Genomic DNA, 13917 nt, shown 5'->3' on the forward strand with positions numbered 1-13917 from the left:
GGGATGTGTCTCGAACTTCCTTTCCGCACTAACTTTCTCTCATTATTTACCCTCCTGCCCAGCACCGAAGGCCTTGCTGACATCCCTGACCTGGCGTCCCTGTGCTTGAGGTGCATTCCTACCTCCTTGATCCCCAGGAGACATTTTCCCTCCTTGGAGTCTCCAGAATTCCACGCGGCCCGTCCCTTTCGCCCGCCCCGGAGGAGATGCGTGATCCCAGCCCAGCCTCCAGACCCAGGCTCCAAGCCCGCCCCGAGCCCACGGGCCGCCATTGTCCGGTCCTGTCCCACGTCCCCGTTTTCCTCATGGGGCGCAAGTTTTGGGAGCCCCCAGTCCTGGTTCCCCCAATCGCTGGGACCTCTGACCAGCGGGCAGGCGGCCGGGCCGGCATCGGCATGGGCAGGGAGGCGAAGGGCGGCTCAGGAGGGCCGGGGCGCGCACAGCGCAGTCGACCGGGCGGTCGGGCCGACCGCGGCCATTGTACTCGGTTGCCTCGGCCTCAAGACCTGGTAGGCATAGCGGCAAAAGGCGCTGACAGCACCCTAAAACGACACCCCCTCCTCTCAGATCATGTGTTTTCTGTTGCGAAACATAACAGACAAACAGGAAAACGACTTGGTTTCTTTTTCTGGCGCAGAAGGAGGACGAGCAACGTGAGTTGAGCGGGGAGGTGAAAACGCGAGCCTCCGCCGCGCGCCTGGTCACGTGGTGCCGTAGGGACCGCATGGCGGCGACCCGCGCGCCCCCGCGTCCCGGCCGGCCCGGCAGCCCGGGCGCGCGCTCCGACGGGGCGGGCGCATGCGCAGGGGGGGGCGCCGCCTCTGCCCCGCGGCGAGGGTGTCTATGGAGAGGCGGCGGCCGCGCCTGCTGAGGCGGAGGCTGAGGCGGTGGCGATGGCGCCCTTCCCCGAAGAAGTGGACGTCTTCACCGCCCCACACTGGCGGATGAAGCAGCTGGTGGGGCTCTACTGCGACAAGGTAACGGTGTGCGGGGCCTCTGGCTCTGGGCGGCGCGGGCGGAGGGGAGGAGCGGGCCGGATCCCTGGGCGGCCGGGCCTGCGCGGCGCCCTCAGCCCCTGGGGGCCGCGCCGGGCGAATTGTAGCCTGCGCAGCTGTCAGCGCCGTGCTCGCTGACCCGCACCTTCCGCGGGGAGCCCACGCCCCGCCCGGCTGGCGGCCTCGGACGTGCCCTCGGAGCTCGCGGCGCGGCCCCTTCCCGGCCGAGGGCCTGGCCACCCGCCGCCCTCGGGGCGGGCTCCCCGCGGCCGCGCCGGGCCTCCCGCCCCTGCCCCCTGAGGGAGAGGGGCCCCTGCGCCCCTACCGATCTCTGGGGACCCCGGGCCGGCTACCTGCGGTGGCCTCCTCTCCCTCTGGCGCAGGCTGTTTCTGTAGTTGTCCGCCACCTCCCCCATCAATACTGCCCCCAGCCCTACCCCCGGCCTGTGTTGGGCCTCCCCGATTCTCCTTACGAACACCCATCCATTCTTCTGAACCTCTGGCCCGCTTTCTGGCCCAACGAGCACCTTCTCCCAACTCCTCCCTGCTCATTTTACGCCCCAGCTTTTCTCTGGTTTGATTTGGGAGAAAACTCAGGTTTCGTGGCTTACGAACCAGAGAACCTTCACTCTTCTTTTGTGGTCTTTTTCCTTGCAACTTTTATTGTCCGGAGCGTTTACTAGATGTCGATTTTGTTACAAGACAGCTATTCTCTGTTGGAATTCTTTACGTGGGCTCGAATAAAAGGGCTTCGGAACAAGTTGATTTAACTGCGAGAACCTTTTTGCACTCTTAATTGGTGCAGCATAAGCTGAAAAAGCACTTTTGTGGAGATAGTTCAGGGCTGTTTGCTCATGCTTTTTGAGTCCACATTTTTGTCAAAAATTTATGTTGGGTAGAGTTCACATACGGATATTCTGAGAACTTCAGGCAATCCTGCTTCATGTAGAAATGAACCAAACAAAAAGCATTTAAAGACCTATTGCTTAAGCATGGATATCAACTTTGATGAACTTTCAGAAATTACATAGCACTAAGCAGAACCGCTGTTGCGAGAAAAGAGGTGTTCTTATAGCCCATGAGGTGGTTGGAGGATGCCCCGTGTTCAGTGCCAGGCCACACTTAAAAAGCATCCACAACCATCTTTTCCCTCCCTCCATTTTGAAAATTAACAATACCCGATTCAGATACAGGTTTAAATACCACGGCAGTCTAGGACAGTGTTTCTCAACCTTGTTTGCTCAGTAGAATCACCCTAAAGCTGTTAAAAATGCTGATGCTCGAGTCACTAAAATCAGCATCTCTGAGGCTGGGACCCAGGTATCAAGTATAATTTAAAGCTCTCCAGGTGAGTCCACTGTGAAGCCAAGGGTGAAAACACCTTTCCAGGAAAAACATAATGAATGGGTAAGCCGTTAGTTAAGCTGTGTAACTCTGGAATTAAAAAAAATATATATTTGTTTAATTTATTTAGTTTTGGCTGCACTGGGTCTTTTTGCTGCACGCGGGCTTTCTCTGGTTGCCGCAAGCGGGGGCTGCTCTTTGTTGCAGCGGCTGGGCTTCTCATTGCGGTGGCTTCTTGTCGGGGAGCATGGGCTCTAGGCGCGCGGCCTTCAGTAGTTGTAGCATGTGGGCTCAGTAGTTGTGGCTCGCGGGCTCTAGAGTGCAGGCTCAGTAGTTGTGGCGCATGGACCCAGCTGCTCCGCGACATGTGGGATCCTCCCTGACCAGGGCTCGAACCTGTGTACCCTGCATTGGTGGGCAGATTCCTAACCACTGTGCCACCACTAGATTTTTGAGTTAGCTTACTGTAGTGTTTTTACCTGCTCTGGCTTTTGAACTTAGTTATTCTGATGGTATCCTTTAATTGCAGGAAAGAAAAAAATGGGGAGGTTTTTTTACTTTCTCAAAACCAAAAAGGGAAAGTTAATGAGGAGTAATAGAATTTGAGGTCTTCTCTCTAGACTGGGGAGAGGTGGTCCAGGACCACCTGAAATTGTTATGGAAATTTTGGTGCATGTGTACATTTTTCTAGGAGGTTTGTGGCTTTCATCAGGTTTCCAAATGATTGTGACCCTCCCCAAATTGGTAAGAATCACAACTTTAGCTACGTGCTAGACTAACCAGCGTATTTAAAAAATTGAAGAAGTCAGTCACTAATGTTGTGTGTCATTACCTGGTGATTGAGAACGTTAGAACAAATTTTGAAAATACAGTGCCCTTTTTAAAAACAATATTTGAGTCAAATAAGATTCTTTTTGGTAGTTAAATGTCCCCTTTTGAAATAACTAGGAAAGCATTTTCAATTTGACATAGCAGAAATTAAAATTATCACTAATTTTGAGTTAATTAGATGTAGTTAATGAGATTGTTGTATAAATTCATCAGGAAGATTAAAAATTCCAATTTTCTGAACTGTGGATCAGAGACCAAGGTGATTTAAGGGAAAAAATAAAACTGCGTAGGAATTACACATCCGGATTCCTTCTTGATACTGATAGTTAATTGGAATCTCTCCTAGGATGCCCTTTGGGAGCTAAAGGGGAAAAATGTATTTTATAATGGCTAAATTGTCTTAAAGGAGTATATGTTTTTATTAATTTGGCATCTCAACTTTTTTAAAAAATTATTTTATTTTTATTTTATTTATTTTTGGCTGCGTTGGGTCTTCATTGATGCACGCGGGCTTTCTCTAGTTGCCGCGAGCAGGGGCTACTCTTCGTTGTGGTGCGCAGGCTTCTCATTGCAGTGGCTTCTCTCGTTGTGGAGCACGGGCTCTAGGCATGTGGGCTTCAATAGTTGTGGCATGCGGGCTCAGTAGTTGTGGCTTGCAGGCTCTAGAGCGCAGGCTCAGTAGTTGTGGTGCATGGGCTTAGTTGCTCCACTGCATGTGGGATCTTCCTGGACCGGGGCTTGAACCCGTGTCCCCTGCATTGGCAGGCGGATTCTTAACCACTGCACCACCAGGGAAGCCCTCAACTATTGCCTTTACCATGTTTTGCCTGTACAGACCACGGGTATCCAGCCCAAACAGCATATAGTAAAACTTTACAAAATGAGAACTAGCTTTTGCACTTAAACGAAAAAGATACAAAATATGTTATTTCATCATATTCTATATGTTGACTCTGAATGCCCAGTAATTATAAAGTCAGTTTTATTTTGAATATTGACTTTTCAAGTACAATATATTTTAGAAGCATCCATTTATTTATTAGCAACAACAATTGTTTACGTGCTTAGACTAGTTTATTTAGAATAATTCTGAAGTTGTGGGCCATTTTTTTTTAAGAAGATGTTGGGAGTAGGAGTTTATTAATTAATTAATTAATTTTTGCTGTGTTGGGTCTTCGTTTCTGTGCGAGGGCTTTCTCTAGTTGTGGCAAGCGGGGGCCACTCTTCATCGCAGTGCGCGGGCCTCTCACTATCGCGGCCTCTCTTGTTGCGGAGCACAGGCTCCAGACGCGCAGGCTCAGTAGTTGTGGCTCACGGGCTTAGTTGCTCCGCGGCATGTGGGATCCTTCCAGAACAGGGCTTGAACCCGTATCCCCTGCATTAGCAGGCAGATTCTCAACCACTGCGCCACCAGGGAAGCCCATGAAGTTGTGGGCCATTTTAAATATTGCTGTATTATATCTAATTTAATACTTCGCTCATGGGTTTCCTTTTACATTTATAAAAGGTTTAGAAAGATTTTTCACTGTTGTTATCCAGACAGCAGTCCTTTTAGGTACGTAAAGGCAGAGATATTTCTGTTATATAGCTGGGGATTTGTAGGGCTAGATTAGTTAGACCGAGCTTACATAAGCAGTTAGTGATAGATCCAGATGGAAACCCAAGTCAGGATCATGATTCCTAGTTTAATTTTCTTCGTATAAAACCAGAGTTTCTAAAAAAATTTTCTGGTGACAGTCTATTATGAAATCTTTCGCTAATTCACTGACCTTCCAAATTAGGATGATTTTAGGCAATATTTACATTGGATCACATCCTTTTTTCCAGTTTATTCCAATTCCTCAGTTTTTCCTCTAATTCTCAAAACTTGACAACATTAATTCTGCCAGTGGGCATGGAGTTTCTACTGTCACTTGGCCCTGTAGTAGCTTGTATTGGCCATGCGAGATGTAGTTCCTATTCTTTAGGAGATTACAGTCACACATTTGTGCTAGGATGGAAATCCAAATGCCAGTTAGTGGGAGCAAAGGGAGGTATTTGGTCAGCTCTACATTAAAGTGTCAGGAGTGGGCTTACAGTCTCTTTGAACTGATTTCTGAGAACAAGGTAGGTGATGGTTGTAAAGATGTGCATAGTACAGAGCTTTCCAGACTGTACAATAAACCAGCTATAAAAAATTCAAGTGGTGGAGGCTTTATGGAGTGCCCAGGTTTTTCAGGTAAGGATATTACCTGAAGTGCCATCTACTTTATCATTTTACAAAGATAGGACATTTAATGAGCAAAGCCATAGGGAGAAAATAAGCTCAGAATAATTTGAATAGATTATTTTTTAAAAATTGAATGAGTATAGCTTTATGAAGAATTCATTTAGTTTTCCTCGATTTTCTGTTCCTATGCATACCTATAAAAACTGTTATTGACTGGCATTGGGTTATTGGAGAGAATACGTTTTGAATTGAGAGCTAAGGAGAGGAGGGAAAAGGGAATTTAATGAGTTCTTACTACATGCTTACTTACTTTTAATCCTCACAAGAGCCCTGTGAGACAAGTGTTATCCCTTATTTAAAGATGAGGAAACAGACTTAGTGGTTAAGTAACTTACCCAACTCACTCAACTAGTAATTAGGGGAGCCCGAATTTTTAACGTTTAGAATTTGTTTCCTTTCTGAAGCCCATGTTTTTTGCATTACCTTACTGGTTCTGCTATTTGCTACTAGCTATATGATTTTATGCAGAACATTTCACCTGTGGATCATAGGTTTTTCTATCTGTAAGTTAGTTTGAGCAGATAGTTATTAAGGTTTCTTCACTGAGTGTAAATCAACCTCGCTTAAATGAAAGCATTGTCTGGCCGAGGAGAGAAAAAGTAAAAACTTATTTGGGGTAATAGTATTTGAGTTTTTGTTATGCTGTTTTTCATATCTGCTTCTGAACTTAATATCTAGTCTTTAAGTGGCACACAGCTTCAAATCAGTTTGAAGCCAGGCTGTAAGTATGATTTTAAGTTGTAGAATGTCTGAGGCAGAAAATCAGTTTTTTAAAAATTGTTTACATGATACTCTTTTCTTTCTTTATAAATTTATTTATTTATTTTTGGCTGTGTTGGGTCTTCATTGCTGCGCGCGGGCTTTCTCTAGTTGCGGCGAGTGGTGGCTTCTCTTGTTGCGGAGCAAGGGCTCTAGAGCGCAGGCTCAGTAGTTGTGGTGCACAGGCTCAGTTGCTCCACCGCATGTGGGATCTTCCCGGACCAGAGCTCGAACCGGTGTCCCCTGCATTGGCAGGCGGGTTCCTAATCACTGCGCCACCAGTGAAGTCCCAGAAAGTCAGTTATAAATTCTTTTAAAATATGGGAGATACCATGTTACTGATTGTTACTATTTGTTGATTATGTGTATCCTGTTCTATGTAGGTTCCTTGTTGAATCTGCTAGGCATCAGACGATACATGCTTATAGGTCACTTGGGAACTTTTATAATCTTACTGTAGAACAGTGTTTTTCAAAGTGTGTTCTGTGACCCATTAGTGGGTCGTGGAATCGATTTTGTGGGTCAGAAATAACATTTAAAAAATGAGGGGACTTCCCTGGTGGTCCAGTGGTTAAGACACGGGCTTTCACTGCCGTGGACCTGGGTTCGATCCCTGGTCAGGGAACTAAGATCCCACAAGCCATGTGGTGCAGCAAAAAAAAAAAAAAAAAAAATGGAAAAGTAAATGATAGAGTGCATTACAAATTAGGGAGGGAAATATTGTTTCCTGAAATTTGTTTGAAGTGTTTGTGATGTGTGTGTCTGGATTGTGCTGTATTTCATACTAAAGGTCATGGTTAAACATGTTTGAAAAAACACTTCTTTGGGGCAGCATTTCTCAACTGCAGCACTGTTGACATTTTGGGCCAGACGGTTCTTTGTTATAGGGGCTGCTGTCCCGGGCTTTGTAGAATGTTTAGTCCGTCCCTGCCATTTACCCGCTAAGATGGCAGTAGTGCTTCTGCAGTCTCTAAACCTTGTCCATTAGTTCCTGGGGGGCAAAATCGAACCCCTGGAGAGAACTAATATTTTAGAGCAAGCATTCTTTCTGACAATTTACTCTGTTGGCTCTGAAGAGATAGCTTTATGATTAGGACTAACATTGCATCTTGTGGAAGGTAAGTAGGTTTTATAGTCATAGAGAGTTGACCTCTGTTTTGTTGTCTACCAGTTGTATGATTTTGGGTAAGTTATTTTCTCTGAGCTTCAGGGTTTTCACCTATAAAATGGGAATTATAACATCTACTTCCTAGGATTGTTGTTAAGAATTAAACAATATCTAAAAATATTTAGTATAGTACCTAGCACGCTCTAGGCCTCAGTATGTCCCAGATATTATTAGGGTCTAGGTTTATTTTTTTTTCTCAATCAAGTCTCTATGATTGAGTAACTTTCTAGAGGTAAACAATTTAAAAAAATGATTCATGTACACAAATTTTTTAAAAGTTAAACTGTATATGCTCAGGTTATTCTTTTCACTGCTAAATTTTCTGACTTTAGGTACCAGGTTAAAAACAGTTGCTCTTTTCAAGTGGAGAAAAACTGACTTGGGTAGGATAAGGACTTCTAATGATAGTTTTGTTTGGGTTAAATATAGGAATAACAGAAAAACCTAAGTAGGCTTATATATGTTATATTCTGTGTTCTTTAAATATATTAACTTATTAAATCATCACAAGAACCCTATTAGGTAGTTAATATTATTAGCCTTATTTTACAGATGAAGAAATTGAGTGAGGTACGTAGCAACTTAGTGACTTGATGGCAGAGATGGATTCATGCCTAAGCAGTCTGGCTCCAGAGTCAGCACTTTTAACCACTCTGCGGGATTAACTCTATGCATAATGGAGAGTCCTTTTGTCTAATTTGGTTCTCAGTCTGTAGCATGAACCTGGTCTTTACCTTAGCTTGTTATTAAATCCGAAGGATTTTCTAATAGTCCAGTGAGACTGTATGCAAAACTTCCTGGATGTGTTTTACGATGTTATTTTCCATAACTCACGTGAGGACATTATTTAGTTTTTTGCCATCCTTTTTGTTTTTAAAAAATTTTATAGCCATTATTAATGCTTAATTTACCTCTTATTTCTACTGACTTATTTTTAACTTTTTTTTTTAATATAATGGCACACGATAGAATTTGCTGAGATTAGCCCTAGTGGATTTTGTTGTGATTTTGTGTGGCATTTCTTAGGATAAAATCTACAACCTTGGTTTAACCAAATCCATCCTGTCTGTTATTTTTGTATGGCTCAGGAGCTAAGAATGGTTTTTACATTTTTAAGTAGTTGGAAAAAGTAAAAAGAATAATATTTTATGACATGTGAAAGTTACATAAAATTTAAATTTTAGTGTCTGCAAATAAAATTTATTGGAATACGGCCACAGTCATTCATATGACTACTTTTGTGCTACAACAACTGAATTAAATAGTTGCTACAGACAGTATACCTCACACACAAAAAACTTAATATATCTGACCCTTTACAGGAAAAGTTGCTAACCCCTGTTGTATTGGGTTGGCCAAAAAATTTGTTTGGGTTTTTCCATAACATCTTACGGAAAAACTGGAACAAACTTTTTGGCCAACCCATAGATAATTTATTTATTGTGGTTACAGTTTGTTGTCTTATTTCACTAGATTGTAAACTCTGTAAAGGCAGAGATGTCTGTTTTGTTCACTGAGGTATCCCAAGTACCAGAAACAGTGCCTGGCTTATAGTAACTGCTCATTAAATATTTGAATAGGGTAAAAAAACCCCATGAATTTATAAAAATGAATGATTAATTTTCAAAGTAATGCTAGCTAATACTTATTTAGCACCAGTTCATTTAAACCTCACAGCAACCATATGAAGTACAGGCGGTTTTATTATTCTCATTTAACACCAAGAAGAAACTAAGACATTGAAGGAGAAAAGTAGCTTACCCAGGGTTACACAGCTAAATAAATGGTAGGACTGGAGCCTAATCCTAGAGAATCTGGGTCTAGGTCTGGTTTTCTGTAAATGACTCATACCCAATCCATCTGCCTTTTACAGTAGATCATTGGTTAAATTATATAGTGGAATAGTCTTGCTTTAGGAGTTTGTTGTCTTTTCTGATGCTTTGTCATGAGCTGACTGTTCCTGCCCAGAGCAGGCAATTAAGACACCTTAGACTCTTCTCCATTTTAGGAATACTAGATCAGACTTTACAGAACAAGTCTAGGAAGTATGGTGTTTGTAGCTTCTTTTTCTCCATTTACTGTCTGTTGTTTTTAACCTAATCAGATTTTTCCTTTTAAAATGAATTTTGAAACTGGAATTGACATAATAGAAGATAGATTTAATATGACAGTGGAGGTAATAGAAGGTTTGAATATTACTTTGAACTTCATCTTGAATCGAGTTTCCCGATAATATATATGCTTTGAACATGAGAATTTAACTTGACATTAAATGTAAAAAAATAAAATTATATCCGAATAGTCATTTTCTCTTGTTGAATAGTAGAATTAAAGAAAATGACAGTGTATATATTTCTTTATATTTTCATTGATTTTTATCTTTCCTTCAAGTGCATTTACTTTCTCATGCCCTGATGTACAAGTTTTTCACATTGTACTATTGCAGTGCTTCCACTCTAGGAAGTATGTGATCCTTGTATAAACTGCTAAGTGTTTTCCCAAAAAAAAAAAATTAGTTCTTATAAAATTATCTAATAATGTTCTGGTAGCTCAGTCAGTGTTTTCTGAACAGATCAGACTCATCTTGATATTAAACTTTAAACAAATTATAATAGAAAGTTCTTGAATTTTTCACATTGTAAAAGTAGTATAATAGCATAAAGAACATTTGAACAAAGAAAAAGGTGCATCACATTATCCTAACACAGCTCTTTTAATGTTTATATGTAACTTTATGGAGTATCTGTATTTAGTATGTGCACAGAGTAATGGAATTTTAGGTTTCGAGGGAGTCTGGTTTAATCTCTTTTATTTAAAGAAACTGTTTTGTTGGTGCATACATCCTTTCCTTCAGAATTCAAACCAACATCTTCCTGTCCTGGGGTACTTTTTATTATACCATTATAACTTGTTTTTTATGATTTCCTTTCCTACTTTAACAAAGTATAAGGGAGGTATTTTGATATGTACAAAACTAAATAGGAATGCATTTGAGTATTTCCTATTGGTGCATATTTGCATGTATTTATTATGCCTTTCTTTTTAAATTTTTATTCAGCTTTCTAAAACCAACTTTTCCAACAACAATGATTTCCGTGCTCTTCTGCAGTCTCTGTATGCTACTTTTAAGGAGTTCAAAATGCATGAGCAGATTGAAAACGAATACATTATTGGTTTGCTTCAACAACGCAGCCAGACCATTTATAATGTGCATTCTGACAATAAACTCTCTGAGATGCTTAGCCTCTTTGAAAAGGGTCTGAAGAATGTTAAGGTGAGTTGCAAAAATGGATATTTATCACAGCTTGTGCCATCTTCTGATATGTCATTGGCAAAACTTGTTAGCATTTTATAGTAAATGATGTTACTATAGTATAGTAAATGTATGTTAAAGAAAAAAAATTATTCTGACACTTGTTAAAGACGGTAAGGAAGACTTTATTCAAGGGATTACTGCAGTGGGGTTTTGCAGTAGGAGAGAGAGATTGGGTTGAATTCTTATAGCCAGGGAGCAGAGGTGAGGGTCAGGAAAATTACTAAGAGGAACATCAAGGTTGGGAGATTCTTGCTAGACTGACTCTTGCTTCTTTTTGCTGAAGGCATACCAAGGTGACAAGATATTGAGGGTGGATAGATATTGAGGGTTATCAAATGCCAAGGGTGGTAGTGGTGGGGTTGATAGACTGATTCAGGATGATTTTGGTAAAACTGGACTAAGTGGGCCAAGGACAGAGCTCAAGGTCAGGGCCTGGCTGAGAAGACTCAGTGGATCCTGGCTCAGATTTGATGAGAATCTTTATCAGTTACCTCTTTGTTACTATATGTAAAATTCTATCATGAATGCTGCTCTCCAAATCTTAAAAGTGTTTTTGTAAGTTGAAATTTCGATTACTGTACAAATTTTACTTTCTGATAACATTTGCTGAACTCTTAAAAGAAATCTGTAGTAAATGCAGTTATGGGTGACTAAAGGTAGAATTGTTACTTAGAATGAACAGGGCCGTAGGGGTGGTTACAAAGAATAATTTTTAATTGTATGACGTAAAATTAAAGATATTTTTGGGGGTAGTTTAGGATAACGGTGTAGAGAAATTTCCCTATTAATTATATTTACGTATTATAGGATATTTGGTCTTCATTTGTCCCCCTTTTGGCAGTTGTAACTCTGTCAAACCACCATGCACCTTTCATTGATAGATTTGTGTTCTAGAAAGACTGTTCTTAAGTAGGGAAGATGATGGATTGAAGGGAAAAAAAAGACCCAAGCAGGAAGATTGTTATAAAAAAATTATTATAATAGTCTCCAGAAGAATACACAGTAGCTATTTGGTGGGGAGGTAGGAGATTGGGTAGGGATAAGGTACTGGGAGGGAAGATGGTATAGGAAGATTTATTTTTTTATTGAATACTCCTTTGTACTGTTTGAATTTTATATCATGTTCATGTATTACCTATTCAATAAAATGATTAAGATCAGAACTGAAGTAGTAACTAGTGGAGACAGAAGGGAAGGGACAGACTTGAAAGTAATGTAGGACATAAAATTGATAGAAGGTAGTGCTTGCATATACAGGAAGGAGGAAAGGAGAAAGAGAAAGGAAATAAGAGTGAGAATTGAGCTTGACTTTCTAGGGAATATAGAAGAGGCTAAAAAGATCCATTATGGGCAGGTTGGGTTTGAACTGCTTGTGCAGTCCAGGTGGGCATTTATAAGTAGGAGGCGGCATTAGTTGCGCTTCAAGGTTGGAAGGGTAATTTGGTTTGGAAAAGCAAATTTGATAATTATCAGCATGTAAGTAGAAATGGAAGCCACTTGGGCATGCTTAAGGAAAATGTGTAAAATCCTAAGAGAATAGGACATTGGATAGACTATTGGGAAGCAGGTTAATAAATTAGTTAAAAAAGGAGGAGACTAGAGAGGACTCAGCAGGGTTAAGATATTCCCACATTTTAAAAGTTTCATTATTGTGAATTTTCCACATGTACTAAGTTGAGAGGGCTGATACAGAAGTGATGGATAAGTTACAGGGAGATATGACCATAGTTCATATGGGGAAGAACTCTTTAGCTGTTGTGCAGAGTTAGAACGATTTACCTCAAGGTACAGTGAGCTCCTTGCCTTTAGAAGTGTAGATGGTCTTCTTCAGGATAATGTAACAGGTATTCTGAATTGTTTAGTAGAGGATACACTAGAGATGACCTTAAAGGGATTCTGTAATGATATAGTCCAGTAGGCGCTTATGAACCGCTCAGAGGTATATTAATCGGAAAACAGACACATTGAAATTGTATAAATGTATGCATTAGAAATCAGTAGAAGTTTTGAGCAAATACTTGCTATTTTTAGACTTTTTATGACATTTTTAAAAAGAAGTATGAGATCACATTACTAAAGGAATTCAAGGTTCTTTTAAGAGATGTTTTGAGGCCATCTTTTATACTTAGAAAAGTACAGAGACCATTTTGCTATTTGTTAGTCCCATTTTTTACCCTGACGTTTCAAGTTACATTTCACACTGACTTTCTAGGATCAGATATAGTATAAATTATGAAGCGAAATTTTTATAGAATACAGTTTTTTTGTTTGTTTCTAGAATGAATATGAGCAGTTAAATTATGCGAAACAGTTGAAAGAGAGACTGGAGGCTTTTACAAGAGATTTTCTTCCTCACATGAAAGAGGAAGAGGAGGTAAGCATAATTTTTCCTCTTCGTGATTTTGCTTTATAAAATTGGAGAAATGTTATTTTTCCTTTGAGTCTTCAAAATAATACATAGGAAGATGAACCTCCAGATCTTTTTAGAAAATGAAGAAAAACCCAAGGAAAAAAAACATTAATTTTGTTTCCTTAGAGAGTTTGTTGCTTTTCATTGACTGAGTGATTGATTTAATTCATTTACTCAAAAAATATTTATTCTCTTATTATGTGGATGGCACTGTATTGATTGTTAACTTTTTATGCTACCCTAATGTCTTTTCTGAACCTGTAGAAGATCCTTTAAACTTTTTAATGTTTTCTCTATTTCCATTCTAGGTTTGAAGAATTTTTAGTGTTCTTTTTTTAGTAGTGGATTTTAGTAATTAAATGGTGGTGTTAAACTTATCAGTCTTATAACTAGTGCACATGTATTAGGATATCCCTGAAGTGGATGAGCAAAACATTTTCTCATTCTCTTCTTTCTCTAAAGTGGGATGAGTATCAGGGTAAGGAATAGAGAAAATATTTTATGAGGAACTGGATTCTTGTTCAGCTGTAAATCAGTTATTATAGTGATTCTCACTATAAAAAGGCTTCACCTTATAATCAGATGGCCATTTAAAAAAAATCTACTTTTAAGCCCTTTCCAGACCAATTAAATCAGGTGGGAGATAGAAATGGACATGGATATATTTTAAAGGTTCCCCAAGTCATTGTACTATGCAAATATGCAACCAGCATTGAAACCACTGAGTTACCAGAGCAGTGTTTCTTAACCTGTGATGCACATCAAAATTATCTATGGAGCAAAGAAAAAAAAAAAAAGCCCTTGTCCACCTCTAAAGATTCTAAC

General features: G+C 40.5%; 1 protein-coding gene across 3 annotated transcripts in view; it reads left to right on the forward strand.

Annotated features, from left to right (window-relative positions):
• The first annotated feature begins 827 nt into the window (after positions 1-827).
• FBXL5 (F-box and leucine rich repeat protein 5) overlaps positions 828-13917 on the forward strand; it is a 50419-nt gene continuing 37329 nt past the window's right edge. The window contains exons 1-3 of one of the 3 annotated variants that reach the window (XM_065877339.1): positions 828-977; positions 10425-10640; positions 12961-13056. In XM_065877339.1, the coding sequence (XP_065733411.1) occupies positions 894-977; positions 10425-10640; positions 12961-13056 (396 nt within the window). In that variant the 5' untranslated portion in view covers positions 828-893. The remainder of the gene's footprint in view (positions 978-10424; positions 10641-12960; positions 13057-13917) is intronic. The other 2 variants (XM_065877341.1, XM_065877340.1) reach the window with 2 other exon arrangements.

Source organism: Phocoena phocoena, chromosome 5 (assembly GCF_963924675.1).
Source record: "Phocoena phocoena chromosome 5, mPhoPho1.1, whole genome shotgun sequence".
NCBI lineage: Eukaryota > Metazoa > Chordata > Mammalia > Artiodactyla > Phocoenidae > Phocoena > Phocoena phocoena.